Source organism: Eptesicus fuscus, chromosome 3, assembly GCF_027574615.1.
Source record: "Eptesicus fuscus isolate TK198812 chromosome 3, DD_ASM_mEF_20220401, whole genome shotgun sequence".
Lineage (NCBI taxonomy): Eukaryota > Metazoa > Chordata > Mammalia > Chiroptera > Vespertilionidae > Eptesicus > Eptesicus fuscus.
Genome location: NC_072475.1, coordinates 17875620 through 17892986, shown reverse-complemented (window position 1 = coordinate 17892986; position 17367 = coordinate 17875620). Strand labels below are relative to the sequence as shown.

Here is a 17367-nt window from a genome sequence, read left to right as displayed (position 1 = left end):
TTATTTTTTTCTATAATGTGAAGTAAGTCCAGGTCAGGGTATTTTATATGAATATTCAAATGTTTAATCACTATTTAAAATATATATAATACTTTTGTAATGGAATTAGATTGGCAACCTTATCTCAACAATTGACTCTAAATATATGAATTGGTTTCTGGATTCTATTGTATTATCTATTTGCTTATCTGTATTGAAATGCCAAACTATCTTGACTGGTAGCTTTCTATTGCTTTGCAATCTATAAATCCTCCAAATTTGTTTCCTCAAAACAAAATAATGCTTTTCATATCAATTTTATTTCCATACATATTTTGTAATAAACGTGGCATTTTCTTTAAAACAAACAGACATTACTCATTTTTTATGCTGGAATTTACAACCTTAGTTTTTTGATTGTCTAATAGTATTATCGTTGAGAAAAAAGGTTTAAACAAACACATCTGGCTTATAAAATACCAGAGCTTCTACTGAAATGGATTTAGTGCCTTGAAACAACCTTGTAGGCACTAACTAATATGACTTATGTGCCAACTGTTTTTCAAAGTATTTGCTTCAATATAATGCCATCTACTACTATAAAATCCACTTCTTAATGTGACCAAGCCTATTTCTGCCCTAGGATACCAAAATTAATACCAGCCATCTCTTAGGCACTTTAGTAGCAAGAAAAAATATTTAAGGGTGTAGACATTTTCTAAAGTAACAGAAGTGAGTAAACAGCACTTAGAATAAGAAACAGAGTATCCACTAAGTAAAAAAGCAAACAAAAAACAAACAAAAATCCTAAAACAACAACAATAGCAAAAATTCACAATGGTTCAGAGCACCTTATCGTCCCAATTTCTCCTTCAGGGACGTATGCACAGATGACCAAGGGTACCTCAGCCAGTCTCTAAACAGACACTGACACATACGACCCAAGGTACTTACTTAATATTGACCAGAGCATGAATTACACAGGAGACAGACATGCAATGCACGAATCACACATGGTTTATTTACCAGAGTCCTGGTGGTTTTCAGACCTCAGCAGGCCACCCGGGGATCCGCGCAAACAGACACACACACACACTGGACATTGGACGTTGCAGCTGTGGCTCAGTGTCTTGTTTGAGGCCTCGGTTTCATGGCTCATGGTTCGGACTCACGGTCCGCGGCAGAGTTTGGGCAGATGCAGGCTGGGGAGTAGAGAGCAATCCTCTGTGGAGGAGCAGAACAAGCCTCTCTGATCTTCCTCCAGAGCTAGTTCTTTTTATGTGCTCAGATGGGCGTCTTCAGTGTGTCTTACCAGTGGGTCACAGGAGCCTTGCTATCTGGTCTTACATATGGGGTACAGATCACTTTATCTATTTTCTACATACAAGCCACTCAAGGGTGCTTATCAATTTGGTTACATTACATTCCATACTATCAGATTTCACAATTTAATATCACACTTTAATTGCACACTTTAATACTTATTCTATATTGTATTTTATCTTTATTACTATTACTATAACACTTAGATAAGTCATGGGTGATAAAGAGAAATTTAAACATAACCTTTTGATTCTCACTAATGTTTTATATTTGAGGCTTACATATTTTTATAAACCACTGCTAAGATATTTACTATAGATTTTCACTTAGCCAACTCAGATACTGATTTTCTACTCTATGCCAAATTTTGAATTCAGGAAAGGAAATTATTCCATGGAATCCATCCTCAACGTGGTTATGGGTCACCCTCACTCCAGCATTCCGAAGTCGGGTGACATACATGATTCCCTCATCTCTTAAGACATCATATTGACAGGTGATTACATAGGTCAAGGGTAAGCTACGCAACTTGTTGTCATCAGCTAACAAGGGGGCTGCCCTCACATCTAGAAACCCTGAATACTTTCTAGCTAGCTCAGAAGGACCATGAGTTGGACTGCTATAAAAATGCCCTTTCTTAAACTTCTCTGGGAGCAAAGAACTCCAATTAACAAACCTGAAGAGGTAGCTTGATTCCACTGGTACATGTTGATTGATCAACATGGCTTTTTCAAGTGATCTGTCTGTGGTAAAGTATTCACTCCAAAACCTGACCAGGAGTGATTTGGGCAGAATTGGAAAATGTGAGTTTTCCCGTATAGATGGTAAATCCATATCCAGAGTCTGAAGGGAAGGATAAATTAAAGACTGGATCTTGAGTTTGATCTTGACATCTGGATCATCTATGAGCTGAAAATTATTAAAAGTAAGTTGTTGAAATAATAATTTTCATCAATATTATATGTATATTTTTATTTATGAAGCTATGATACATTCAAAATTTCAAAAAGATAGTCAGAAATAATAAGAAATATATCTCAAAGAAATTGCCAACTTTTAAATATTATACCTAAGATTCAGTATCTACACTTAAATACTATAAATATAAACAAAACAATTTGTACTACTCTCCTCATGGGTAGGGAAAAAGACTAATATGTGATTAATCGGTCATAAATATCATGTTTCTCTGAAAAAAACTGAAGAGTGTACATATTTTCCCCATTCTCGGGCATATTTTATGTTTATTTTGGATTTATTTCTTCGTAAGTGTTTGAAGCAAATTGCCAGTTAAGTTCCTTACTGGAACTATTTTTTTTATTATTTATGTAATTTATTTTGTGATTATAAAATGACAGGTTTTCATTTCTTATTGTGACTGTTTTACATGATATATTTTTCTTATTTGTTAATTCAATTAAATTAATATTAGGTGTTTTAATTTTAAAGTTGTTCAAATATTGCTTTCCAGAATTGCAATGTGCATTCTTAACATCAAAAACTATTTCTTTTTTATGCCAAAGGGTCTGAAGAGTTGTCCCTTCCTCAATCCTGACATTTGTACCCAACTTTTGTTTTTCCTCATTTGTCTTTTCAGAGAATTAAAACTCTATTAGTCCTTTCAATGAATTAACTTTTTGCTTTTTGTTATATTTACTCTGAGCTTGTTTGAATATAATAATTTCTTTTCTTGTCATTATCTTTATTTTATTGACTTTATTTCTTAAGTCAGATGCTTCTTTCAGCCTTCCTTATTTTCTAACATATGCTTTTGAGAAAGTACAATTTTCTATAAATATAGTTCTAAATGTAGAGAACATATTAAAAAGATGCATTCTTTTAAATACTGACCCATAGGTTTTTAGTCTATTTTTTTAAATTTCCAAATTTCCATAGAAGCATATTTTATTTGTCTTTTTCTTGTTGATTTCTCACATCATTTCATTGTAGTAAAAGTCCAAATATTACACAACTTAAATTTTGTGTTTTTTTTTAGACTGGCTTTTTTATAGCCCAGAACTTAGTTGATTTTTGAAAATGATCACATGTACTTGCTTATTTGCCTGTTCCCCTGAATGAAATATATTGATTATTATTATATTCCTCTATACACTTATTATTTTTGCCCATTGTTCTCTTCATTGCTAAAAGTAATATTATTAAACCTCTTATTGTGGTCATAAACTTGTTTTTTCTCCTGCCAGTCTTTTATGTATTTAATGCCATGTTATTAAAACCATGTAGTTTTAGTTTTATTTCTTTGGCCATTGAAACCTTTTCTGTAATGATGTGATCTTATTTATCTAGCAATTCTTTTAAATATTATTTCAGTGTGTACATTTTCCATCCATTTGCTTTCAAATTTTCTGCTTACTTATTTTTTAATCTGATAATCTTAGTACTACAGCAAGATCATTTAAAGCACAAATGGTTATAATGACTAAAATCATTAGTTATGACCTACCAATCTTATTTTGTGCATCTTCTTTTTCTTTTTTCTCTATTTTTTGCATTCTTTCAGGTTGGTTGATCTCTCAATTATTCTATTTTTTTTCTGTAGCTGTTTATGTTATACCCTGTTTTTATTATTTAATTGATTACCCTAAACATTAAAATATGTATTCTTAACTTCTCAAAGACTAATGAGCATGTCAAAAGCTAATTCTAAGTCTTTATTTCTTCTTAGATGATAAAAAAACCTTATAAGATTTAAAATCTATCCTCTCCTTAACCTATAGAATTTTGCCATTTTCTAATTCTATGTATCTTATTATTTTAAAATATTCAAGTTTATGAAGATTTACTCTCATCTTACCACATTCTACCTCTTTGCTTCTTCCTGCATGTTAAAATTTCATCTGCATTTTCATTTCATCTGAAACACTTAAAGTAGTCTTAGAGTGTTCCATTAATAGCAAGTTCTCTTAGTTTTAGCTTATCTGCATGTTACTTTTTCTCCTTTGTTCTTTTTTTTATTTAAATCTTTATTGTTGAGAGTATTACAAATATTTTCCTTTGTTTTCCCCATTACCCCCATCCACCTGGTTCCTGCCCTGTCCCAGGCCTTGAACACTCTATTGTCTGTGTCCTTAGGAAATGCATATATGTATATGAATTTTTTGGTTAATCTCTTCCTGCCCTCCCTCCCCCAACCCCTTTCCCTCTGAGACACATTAGTCTGTTCCTTGTTTCCATGTCTCTAGTACTATTTTTTTCATTAGTTTATTTTGTTCATTAGATTCCTTGTTTATTTTGATTTTTAGATGCAATTGTTGATAAATATGTATTTTTCTTCTTCTTCTTCTTCTTCTTCTTCTTCTTCTTCTTCTTCTTCTTCTTCTTCTTCTTCTTCTTCTTCTTCTTCTTCTCCTCCTCCTCCTCCTCCTCCTCCTCCTCCTCCTCCTTCTTTTTTTCTCCTTTTTGTTTCTTTTTCTTCTCCTTTTTTTCTTTAAGAAAACCATTCAACATTTTATTTTATGTAATACTTGTTTGGTGTTGATGAGCTCTTTATATTTCTTTATAACACATTTTAGTTATAATGTGTCTTGGTGTGGGCCTCTTTGGGTTCATCTTGTTTGGTCTTCCTGGACTTATAAGTATATTTCTTTCATCAGGTAGGGAAAGATTTCTGTCATTATTTCTTCAAATAGGTTTTCAATATCTTGCTCTCTCTCTCTTCTCCTTCTGGAACCCCCATAATGCAAATGTTGGAATGCTTGAAGTTGTCCCAGAGTCTCCTTACACTACCTTCATATTTTTGGATTCTTTTTACTCTTCTGCTAAGGTGTTTTTTGTTTCCTCATATTCCAAATCACTGATTTGATTCTTGGAATCCTCTACTACACTGCTGAATCCATGTAAATTATTCTTTAATTCAGTTACCGAATGCTTAATTTTTGACTGGTTCTTTTTCATGTCTTTGAAATTCTCACTAAGATCCTTGAAATCCCCACTAAGTCCCTTGAAGCTTTTATTAAGATCCTTGAGAATCCATATAACTATTGTTTCAAACTATCTTATATTTTGTTTGCTTCCATTTAATTTAGTTTTTTTTCTAGATATTTCTTCTGTTCTTTCATTTGTAATGTTTCTTTGTCTCCCCATTTTTGTTGCTTCCCTTTGTTTCTATGTATTAGGTAGAGCTGCTATGTCTCCTGGAATTGGTAGAGTGGACTTGTGTAGTAGATGTCCTGTAGGGCCCAGTGGCTCAGCCTCCAAAGTCATCTGAGCTGGGCACTCTAGGTGCACCCCTGTGTAGGCTGTGTGTACATAATTTTTGGTATCTTTTTTCTTGTTGAAGACAAGATGATTATCCTAAAACTACCAGTAGCTAAAATTTATGTATTTTAAAATGTGTATTAAACTAAACAATAAAAATAATAGCAAGGTTTGCTTTATAGCACAATAAATTTATGTGCAATATCTATGATTAGAATTAAATTGTAAACATTTATTTGTAAATACATTAGAGTTTTTTTTTTTCTCTACAGGAACATTGCGTCCAAGCCATCAGTGCCAAATTAATTTCTTAGGTTAATTAAACCAGTATCCAAAGCAATTTTACTCATAATCTATTAGAATAATTATAATTAATTATTACCATATTAAATCGATAGTTAATAGGTGTCTGGTTTTAGCTAAATGTCATAGAAATAGTGTATTAATTGATATATGAAAAGTATAGTTCCTTCTGCAAATGAAGACTATTTATGAACCTATGAACTTTTTTGTCCATAGGCAACTTTATTATTCTGATAACAGTTTTCATGCATGTTTTAGCATACTCCACTAAAGAATACTGAAATAATATGATGCTCTGGTCATGGTGATTGGTATCATTGATTGATTTCACAAATGCAATCCAGTAATATAACAAACACAGTGGTACTTACCTGACAATACCAATTAGGATTAAATCAATGATCTAGAAACAGGATTTTATAATCTTATTTTTATAAATATAGCAGGAGGTAGAAATAGAGGCACTAGATATATTAATGTTCTCTGATATGATTTCTATGTGTCTTTAATGTATTAATATAATATATTTGTATTAATATTTGAAATAAATAAATTTAAGTGTAATATATTTTTAAAAAGGAAACAAATCTAAGCAACATACCTGTTGAGTCACTGCTGCAGCTAAATTTCCTCCAGCACTATCTCCAGAAATACCAATTCTTTTGGGATCTACACCATAGCCTTTAAGAATATCTTGGCGTAAGAACCACTTCAATGCATTATACACATCTTCAAATTGATTTGGAAAGTGGTATTTAGGTGCTAGTCTATAGCTGTGGGTAGAAAAACAATGGCCTTTAAGTCAATATTTATAATAAAAATACATGTGTGTGTGTGTGTGTGTGTGTGTGTGTGTATGTGTTTGTGTGTGAGTGCATACCCATTTCTGTGCATGCTATTGCCCCAAAATAAAAAGTAAAATTTTTCTTTAACAAATGTATTTTGAATTACAATGAATCCAAAACTAGATTTGATCCTAATGATAATGCTGGATATGAAAATTTTCACAAATGTCATTTTTGCATGAGTAAAGGCCTGAATGCAAAACTTGGATTGGGTTTAAGAAAAAAAAAAAAAAATCTCAGATGATAACTACCTGAACTCCCGAATGTTATTTTCTTTGTAATCATTATACTTTATTACTAACCAATAGATATTAAACAAATCTTATAAATTATTTTATGCCAACTTAATCTCATGATCAATTTGCCATGCAGTCATTACTATATTTTTTTCATTTCTATTATCGATCTAGAAGGCTTTTTAGAATAGTCTGTGCCTGTATGACCATGTTATTTAGTGACTACTTGCTTTTGATGAAGGATTATACCATAATATATACTATACTGGCCTAACAGGTTTGGCTCAGTGGATAGAGCGTCGGACTGCGGACTCAAGGGTCCCAGGTTCGATTCCGGTCAAGGGCATGTATCTTGGTTGCAGGCACATCCCCAGTAGAGGGTGTGCAGGAGGCAGCTGGTCAATGTTTCTCTCTCATCGATGTTTCTAACTCTCCCTTCCTCTCTGTAAAAAATTAAATAAATAAATAAATTATATATATATAATTGAATTACAATGAATCCAAAACAAGATTTAATTATATATATATATATATATATATATATATATAATACTAATTGCTTTAAACATACTTTATTATTATGTGATTTTCAAAATAACTCTCTGACATAGGAAATATTATATGATTCCCAGTTTACATATGAGAAAATGGAGTTAAAATGAGATTTAACTGTCACAGTCACTCAGTAAATTCTAGAACCAAATTTTTGTATCTGATTCTCTGACTCTGAAGCCCTCCTTATTCACTCTGCTAACTAAGAGTAGGTGGGAAATCCAACAAAGTTCATTTGTAATAAAAAATTAATATTTTAATTTTATTCTTATAATTTCTTTTTTTAAATATATTTTATTGATTTTTTTACAGAGAGGAGATAGAGAGTTAGAAACATTCATGAGAGAGAAACATTAACCAGCTGCCTCCTGCACACCTCCCACTGTGGATGTGCCCGCAATCAAGGTACATGCCCTTGACTGGAATCAAACCTGGGACCCTTGAGTTCGCAGGCCCACGCTCTATCCCCTGAGCCAAACTGGTTAGGGCTTTAACGATTTCTTGACATCCTGTTTTTGATCCCCACTTGACCCAACTCTACAAATCTCTTCTCTCTGTCTCTTTTCTGGTGATGCCCAAGCTCACTTTCTCTATTCTCACCCTCTGATTTCCATTTGAAACACACCTAGCATAACCATGGAATCATCAGAACACCTGAAAACATCTCACTAGATAAGGCACCTGGCCCAAACCCAAGCCAACCAACAGTGCTCTTACTTGGTTGAAATGACAACAGCATCAAGTCTATTAGCTGTTCGTCTTGACAGTATATCATAAGAATAATAAGCTAAAATAAAAGAAAAGAAAATCAGAGACTGACAAATAAATTGATGGACATTGTTTTCCCCAGCAAAAAGCCTACTATAACATCTCATTCTTCATGAAAATGTTTTGGAAAAATATTTGTAATATTTCATCACAGCTACAGAACATGAATTCTCTTGCCCAGTGATCCTGTTACATGCACATTGTCAGGTTTCTTGTTCTTCCCCATATTTTACACAATAATTTAAGAAATTTCCCTCTTTTCAAGATTAATCTGTGCTCTCTTCAATCAGCAGGTGTTAGGTGTTGAAAGAATAAACATAAATATACCTCCCTGACTTTCAGGAGGTCACAGCCTACTGGAGACAGGAGCTGGGAAGGTCAAGCATATGTACTAAAAGCAATATACTAGTTGCTTTAATGGAGGGGTAGAGAGAGTGCTCTTTGGAATAGTATTAGATTTCATAAAAACTGCAAGAGCATGTTAAAGAAGAGTAAAAGGAATAGGGAGAGCTGAGACCTGTATTTGGCATTCATATTTTCTAGGAAGATGAGGAGACATATGTTTTCTGGGGTTATTTTGGCCATGTATATGGATCGGGTAGGGAGGAGTCACACATGTTTGCTATTATGCTTGGAATAGTGCTTCCTTTGGAACATAAGAAACATTTAAGATAATAAAATATGCCCTAACCGGTTTGGCTCAATGGATAGAGTGTTGGCCTTAAGACTGAAAGGTCCCAGGTTCGATTCTGGTCAAGGGCATGTACCTTGGTTGCGGGCACATCCCCAGTAGGAGTTGTGCAGGAGGTAGCTGATTGATGTTTCTCTCTCATCAATGTTTCTAACTCTCTATCCCTCTTCCTTCCTCTCTGTAAAAAAATCAATAAAATATATTTTAAAATAGAAAGAAAAGAAAATAGGATTTGCCAGTAACAAGAGGAGGGAGAGATCATGAAGTACTGATGGGAAATATCAACATATAAAGTTGTCACAAAAGGTACATCCTGTGGACCATAAAAAGAGGAGTAGACATTCTCTTATGATGTTTTCAAAGTTGGGTGCTTAATATTCTTTTCTTTAAAAGATATATTTTACTTATTTTTTACAGAGAGGAAGGGAGAGGGATAGAGAGTTAGAAACATCAATGAGAGAGGAACATTGATCAGCTGCCTCATGCACACCTCATACTGGGGATGTGCCTGCAACCAAGGTACATGCCCTTGACCAGAACCGAACCTGGAACCTTTCAGCCTCCAGGCCGACGCTCTATCCACTGAGCCAAACCGGTCGGGGCAGGTGCTGAATATTCTTAAAATGTAAAATACACACTAAATTTTGAATTTTTATTTAACATTTACTATACAAAGTCATGCTTGTATTTTGGATTAGGACACACATTTTTATAGCTTTCTTTAATATTGAAAGAGAAAGCATCAGGCAAATACTATTTTGCTTCAGAGCTTATTCTTATTTAGTTTTTTCCCTGGGTAAGCATGCTCTTACTCTTTTTTGTTGTTATTAATCCTCACTCAAGGATATTTTTCCAATGATTTTTAGGGAGAGTAGAAACGTGGGGGAAAAACAGAAAGAAACATTGATGTGAAAGAACACAACAATTGGTTGCCTCCTGCATGCACCTCCACCAGGCCCCCGGCTGGGAAGAGCCTGTATCCGAGGTACAGGCCCTTGACAGGAATCAAACCCGGGCTTCTTTGGTCCGCAGGCCTATGCTCTATCCACTGAGCACAACCAGCTAGGGCAGCATCCTCCCAACTCTTTAGGGAAACACTGATGGAAAGATTTTTAAGGACTGCTTTCGGTAGCAGGAACTCATGGAAACTAACTGAAGCATGGCATAGTGGCAGAGTCAGTTTGTTTGTTTTTTCAAATTTCGTCTTAAAAAACATCACTTTACTATTATTTGATTTTCAAAATAACTCTATGACATAGGAGATATTATATGATGACTTCACTGCCTCAATTTATACAAAATCTTAGCATCACACCCTTTACTGCTCCAATTTACATTTCCAATCTACATCAGTACTCATCAATACCTCTTTTTTTTTTTCCCCCCTGAAATCAGAGAGAGAAAACATAACAGAGCGAGTTATGTTCCTCCCCGTGTGTGATATCAATACTCCCCTTTGTAAGGAGTCCAGTTCCCTCCAACATCCTGTAGGTCAGGCAAACTTCATCTTGTCCTCCTGTGCCTCCTCCCACATTTCAACACACTTCTATTTACTGCTATCTTTCTCTTTACTTTTTTGAAAATATATTTTTATTGATTTTTACAGAGAGGAAGGGGGAGGAATAGAGAGTTAGAAACATTGAGAGAGAAACACTGATCAGTTGCCTCCTGCCTGCCCCCTACTGGGGATCGAGCCTGTAACCAAAGTACATTCCCTTGACAAGAATCAAGCCAGGGACTCATCGGTCTAGAGCCCTTGCTCTGTCTACTGAGCCAAACCTGTTAGGGCTATTTATTGCTATCTTTACCTTTAGCTTATAAACATGTTCATAGACCTTCCATATATAAATATAATATGTATTTAAGCATAAATATATAAGACTAGAGGCCCAGTGCAAGAAATTTGTGCATGGGGCGGAGGTGTCCCTCAGCCTGGCCTGCACTCTCTCCAATCTGGGACCCCTTGAAGGGTGTCCTACTGCCAGTTTACAGGGATTGGGTCTAAACGGGCAGTCAGACATCCTTCTTGCAATCTGGGACTGCAGGGTCCTAACCCCTTACCTGCCTGCCTGATTGCCCTTAACCACTCTGCCTGCTGGCCTGCTCACCCCCAACTGCCCCCTGCCACCGGCCTGCTTGCCCCAAATGCCCCCCTGCCAGCCGGATCACTCCCAACTGCTTCCCCTGCTGCCCTGCTCACCCCCAACTGCACCCCTGCTGGCCTGCTCACCCCCACCCTCCCTCCCCACTGAACTGCTCACCCCCAACTGTCCCCCTGCTGGCCTGCTCACTCCAAACTGCCCCCCCCCCACTGTTCTCATCACCTCAAACTGACCCCCACTTACGATGTGCTTGCCCCCAACTGGCCCTCCTGCTGGTCTGCTTACCCCCAAAGGCCCTGCCCCCCACCAGCCTGATCACTCACTACTGCCATCACCACCTGGCCTGATCACCCACAACTGCCCTCCCCTTTTGGCCTCTAACCACCTCTACCATGGCCCTGCCACCATGGCTTTGTCCAGAAGAACATCCGGAAGGTCTCCTGGAAGGTCTCCCAGTCTAATTAGCATATTACCCTTTTATTAGTATAGATAGAGGCCTGGTACACCAGTGTGGGCTGGCTGGTTTGCCCTGAAGGGTGTCCCGGATCAGGGTGGGGGTTCCCTTGGGGCATGGGTCGGCTTGGGCAAGGGACCTGTGGTGGTTTTCAGGCTGGCCACACCCCCTTCAGGGTGGGGATACAAGCTGGGGATGCCTGGCCAGCCTGGGTGAGGGGTTGATGGCTGTTTTCAAGCTAGCCAAGCCCCCCGCTGTGGGGACCCTCACCCCATGGTGGTGTGGCCAGCCTGGGTGAGGGCCGTTTTCAGGCTGGCCACACCCCCTTCAGGGTCGGGGTCCCCAATGGGGTGCTGGCCAGCCTGGGTGAAGGGATGATGGCTGTTTGCAGGCTGGCCACAGCCCCTTCAGGGTGGGGGCATCCTGCTGGGGTGCCTTGCCAGCCTGCGTGAGGGGATGATGGCTGTTTGCAGGCTAGCCAAGCCCCCCAGCAGGGACCTTCACCACATGGGAGTGTGGCCAGCCTGGGTGAGGAGCTGAGGGCTGTTTTAAGCCTGGCCGTGCCACCTGGTGATCCAGGCTCCCAGCTCCTCCTTTTATTCTTTTCTTTTTTTTTTTCAGTACCTCCTTGAGCAGAGACCAAGGCCAGTTGGAAGCAGGTATCTGGGATTTATTTATCTTCTATAATTAAATCTTTCTAGCCTTGAGTGGAGGCCAGTGCCGGCCAGGGCGGTCGGGAAGCTTGGCTTTCTTTATCGCTGGGGGCAACTCAAGCCTCCTGCTTGCTCCAGCTCCGTGGCCGCTGCCATCTTTGTTGGGATAATTTGCTTACTCTCTCTTGATTGGCTGGTAGGTATAGCAGAGTGATGGTCAATTTCCATGTTTCTCTTTTATTAGTGTATTTTAGATATATTTGTAGAAATATAGGAAGTATATAAAATAAATTAAAATGTGCATTTTAATTTTTGTTAAGCCTCACCCAAGCATATTTTGTTTTACTGATTTTAGAGATAGGGGAAGAGGAAGAAAGAGAGAGAGAGAAATAGTGAGAGAGAGAGAGGAAGAGAGGGAGAAACATTGATGTATGAGAGAAACATTGATTCCTTGCCTTCCATATGGGTTCCTAGCAGGGGTCAAAGCCATAACCTGGGTATGAGCCCTGACAGGGAATTGAACAGGTAAACTTTCAGTGCACGAGAAGACCTTCCAAACAACTGAGCCACACTTGCCAGGGCTGTACATATATTTTACATAAAATAAAAATAAAGTACACTTACTCAACCCTGTGCTTCTTTTCTGTCTGAGACCCCATCTTTCCTAAATTTATTAAAAGACTGCGTCACCATCTTCATTTTCTCACTTCTCCTCCACCCTTCAACTCATTTAATTTTGGTCTTCATTACAATTTTGCATCATATTTGTAATTAACAATCTTAATAATAAATTTCTACATTCATGAAAGTTTTTCTTCTCACCTGAGATTTGCTACAACTTTGATATTTATTTCATTTGAGAAATAAATTCAAAATAATTTTTTAAACTAACATAATTGCAACTAAAGAAATTTCAGACAGCTGAGGTATTTTGTTATCTGTGATAATGTTTACCAGATATGTCAGAGAAAACATATTAATAAAATATATGCGATATGATAAGAAAATTGTGCAACAAGGGGTACCTACCAGCACTTCCCAAACACCAACCACCACCATGAATGTAAAATAAGCCCCTTCTTAGGGCCTCTGACTTGCGCTTTGGTATATATACACGGACAGGAACATTGCTGAAAGTTGTGTCCATCACAGTGACAGTTTCATCAGATGTGGGTGGGACATCTTGAAGGCTCATGAGAAACATTGCAGTGTTCATGAAATGGTTGATTCCCAGGAGTTCACCAACCAGGGCCTAAAAGGAAAGAAAGAAAACAAATACCATCGCAGATTACAAACAGCAAGTGCCAGTTTTGTTTATGAACACAGAAGTATGCACAGATGCTCACACCTGAATCTGAATGACACAGAAATATTTGAGATTCAGAATCTTTACCATAATAGTTGCCTCAGATTAAAAAAAAGAAGAAGAAGAAGATATTTAAAGAATTCTTGAGATATTACAACTTGGAAGGATCTAGGCTTCAGTTTATTATGAGCTTTGAAATGAATTTTAAAAATATATTTAATTTCAGAGAGGAAGGAAAAGGGAGAAAGAGATAGAAATATCAATGATGAGAGTCATTGATCGCCTGCCTCCTGCATGCCCAAACTGGCGATCAGGCTGGTAACCTGGGCATGTGCTCTGACCAGGAATCGAACTGTGACCTCATGGTTCATAGGTTGACACTCAACCACTGAGCAACACCAGCCAGGCTGAAATGACATCGATGCTTCTTACTTTGAGTACACAGATAAACAATGTACATTCTTTACTCTAAATAAGCTCAGAGTCAAGTGGGAGGAATGGATGCATAAGCAATTATGAAACAACATAGATGCCCATCTGAGACATGTACAAAGAACTTTGGCAAAAGTCACTAGAGAGGTAAACTACTTGCCTGGTCATGAGACCTGAGGGAGAAGGTTTCAAACAGTATGTGAACTCTGCTATGAGTATAGAGAGGGAAGTTCGGCTGAACAAAGGAGAAAATCTCTTTCTAGGCCAGAGGAACAGGGACACTCCTATTACAATTAGAGAAATTCGGGTAGTTTAGTAAAGCTACAAGGTCAGGTCCACACCGGGATGCATGAAATAAACGGGGTCCCAAAGAGTGAGTGTGAGCCAATCATGAAAGACCTATCACGCTGGGATTCCAAATATCAAAAAGACGATGCTTTCACTCCTAATGTCGAAACATGCAGACTATTGGCCAGGGTCCAGTGGAAGGGTATTATTTCCCCAATCCAGCTGCATTTCCCAGCCCACTCATGCTCCACCCAAATTGATGTTCAAGTGCAAACAAATACATCTTCTTACGGTTGCCTGGCAGCTGTCCCAAAGGGACTGTAGAAGTTAGACTCACAGAAAAGCACACACCTTCAAGAAAGGGCTGTCCTCATGCTGTAATTGCCACCAGAGGAGTAGAATTCATGCAGATGAGAGTGAAATGCAAATGCTTAGACTGCCTGACAAGCCTTAGGAGATTGGCTACTCCAGCTATAAGACTGTTCTAGGCCTTTTCCACATTGCGGGTACCTTCCCTCCCCCCCCCCCCCCCCCACACACAGACAGCTCCACATGCTGACCAGGCCCCAGCACGGGGGTTCTTCTACCTGCTCCTCTCTGCAGAGACAGAAGGGGTGGAGACTCCTACCCCTAGTGGACCATCATCTGTGCTCTTTATCTCTGCAGTGTTACATTATGTTTCCCCATGTTGCCCAGTGGAGTTTTGCACAAGCACTCCAACCAATTAATGGTGAGATTTTGAAGAAATCACATAAATATTAGGCTGATTTTAATTGCTCACACAGAAAGTGGACATGCAGGTCATAGCATTTACTTAATTTTAGGAAATAAATTTAAAATTTCTACAACCTATGACGTAGAGGAGGTATCCATATGTATCCCACAAAAGTAGTTTATGCCAATTTAGTTGGCCTTCTGGCTTTAAACCAAAGTTAAGTACAGATAATACAAGACCATCTTTCAAAACATTTATCACTGGATTCAAGCCATTTATCCTGAAAGAATAAGACTGTTTCAAATATTTTTTAAATGACAGAGACTTACTAAATTATGCAATTTAAGGACAGGAATTTAGTTATGAAAACAAATTGCAATGTTGTATAAGAAAGTACAAAGTATGAAATTTTTAATGTGACTTTATAATTGCGCAAGTTTTTAGATTCTACTAGGAAGTATGATAAACATAAAACTGAAGACTAAAACGCCACCAGTATGGGCTAAAACTATCGCCCAGTGTCTCTGCAGTCTGAAATGAATAATTAAAGTTTTTAAAGTTTCTTTGAATTTTCCTTTAGTGAAGTATGGTGAATGAGAGCAGCAGATTAATATCTCAGACCAGCATACTCTCTTTATACTGAGTCTAAACCTCAAAAGCAATTGTTCACATAAATTTGAAATATCGAATGATAAAGAGGGAAAATTTTGACCAACTCTGGAATTTATATGCCTCAGTGTATGGACAAAATCATTTCTTATACCTTAGTCATACAAAGATCTATCAGCTAAGGAAATAAATAACAGTTGAATTTCTGATGATCAAAGCTGAGAAATAGTGCCTATGTTATATATTGCACTGATTCAAAGCTACATTATATGCCAAAAGAGATTGTTAAAATACCTTAAAAAAGGGGGGTGCCAAGGAAAGAGATAAAAAGCCAAGAGTTTTATTACTCAGGCTAATTGTCCTTGAATTATCTTTTTGTTTTTTCTTCTACAGGAAAATTGCTACCGAGAAGATTAAAGATTAAAGTAGATAATGAATGGTTTCATTTCTAGGTAATTAGCTTCACTCAGAAAGAACCATAGGTCTTTGAGGACCAGCCATGGTGGGCAGCTAGCCTGCCAGTTGCCTGGTCACCTGAGCAGGTCACCATCTACTGGACATCACACATCTCCCTGGCCTTTACCAGTGACCTGTTTCCAAATATCTCAGTAAGAATTCATTTTCATGTCTGAATACAAGATCATTGCATAACATTCTGTGACTAACCAGAGTATTGCTCAGTCCTACCATTTCTGTAGTTCATGCTTTAACATGCTTCCTTCTGGCTGTGTTCATGCCACGAAACTCACAAGAAGACTTTTTGTTTTTCTCAGCCGACCCATTTTGTTCTTTAATATTTAAAATCAAAACTATTTGACCACTTCCTTCATTTTCATTCTGCTAGTGGTCGGCCTTAAAGAATAGTTAAAATATAAGAAAGATTTTAAAATCAGCAAACTTAAAGAGCAAAACGTCCAAGACAGTAGAAGTTGTTAAAAGTAATACAACGGATATTTTCTCCTGATTAATCTGTTAGATATTGAGTCAATAAAATTCTATACTTACCACATTTGATACAGTTTTAAATATGAGGTTAAACCCAGTTAGTTTCCATGGCTCCTCAATGTTATCTGGGAGAGGTGTATAAACATAATATGCCGTGAAAATGCCCACCAACAGTAGCAAAATAGTCTTTCTTCCCATGCTGTTTCCCGTCTTCTCTCCTTGCACTTTGAAATATTCAGAGACAGAACTTTCATAACCAGGTTTGGACCTATCATAAAGTGTTACTTAACTTCCTGAATACCAACTCCACTGCTCCCTGTGTCATTTCATTGGCTGTTCAGAAATAAACAGTAGGAGGACAAAGATCACTGTAAACGTACAGCACTCACTGTTTGCAAGTTTTATCTTGTCCAACCTCCTTACTGGGTGGCTAGGCAGTCAAGCAAACAGTTTATTGCATATCATGAGGTACAGAATACTTGCATTATTTTTTTTAAAGGCCTGAGGAAAATTCAACAAACCCAGTATATGATTCAAATAACTCATCTCAGAGAGAAAAAAACACACAAATCTTTAGAAAGTATTGAGAGCTTTTACAAAGCAAGATGAATATGCTCACTTAAATTTTATAGGATTATAACATTTGATTGTCTTGCTACAATTTTAAATGTCAATAAATAATACTAATTATGTTAAAATTATGCCACAATCATGAAGATAGCTAACAGATTTTGAGCACTTAACTCTGTATCCGAGTCAGCTTACCAAAACTTTTAAATTTTATTTAGTCCTCAGTAGTATTACTGTCATGTGAGAGAGCAGCAAACAGATGGAGGGAAGTTGAGAAAGTTGCACAAGCTCATTCAGCAGCATGGAGAGAAGCCAGTTCCGCCCTCCGTGAGTCTCTTACACTGAAACCTCACTTGACCCAGTTCATCAATTAGTCTC

The 17367-nt window shown here is 37.3% G+C and overlaps 1 protein-coding gene across 1 annotated transcript; it reads right to left on the bottom strand.

The window, feature by feature from the left end:
• Positions 1-280: 280 nt before the first annotated feature.
• LOC129148549 (arylacetamide deacetylase-like) lies at positions 281-16645 on the bottom strand. The gene is made up of 5 exons (XM_054713650.1): positions 16480-16645; positions 13154-13376; positions 8174-8243; positions 6425-6596; positions 281-2211 (listed from the first exon to the last, which is right to left on the bottom strand). The coding sequence occupies exons 1-5, from the start codon at positions 16615-16617 to the stop codon at positions 1615-1617; spliced, it is 1200 nt and encodes a 399-aa protein (XP_054569625.1). The 5' UTR covers positions 16618-16645; the 3' UTR covers positions 281-1614.
• Between the last annotated feature and the right edge of the window lie 722 nt (positions 16646-17367).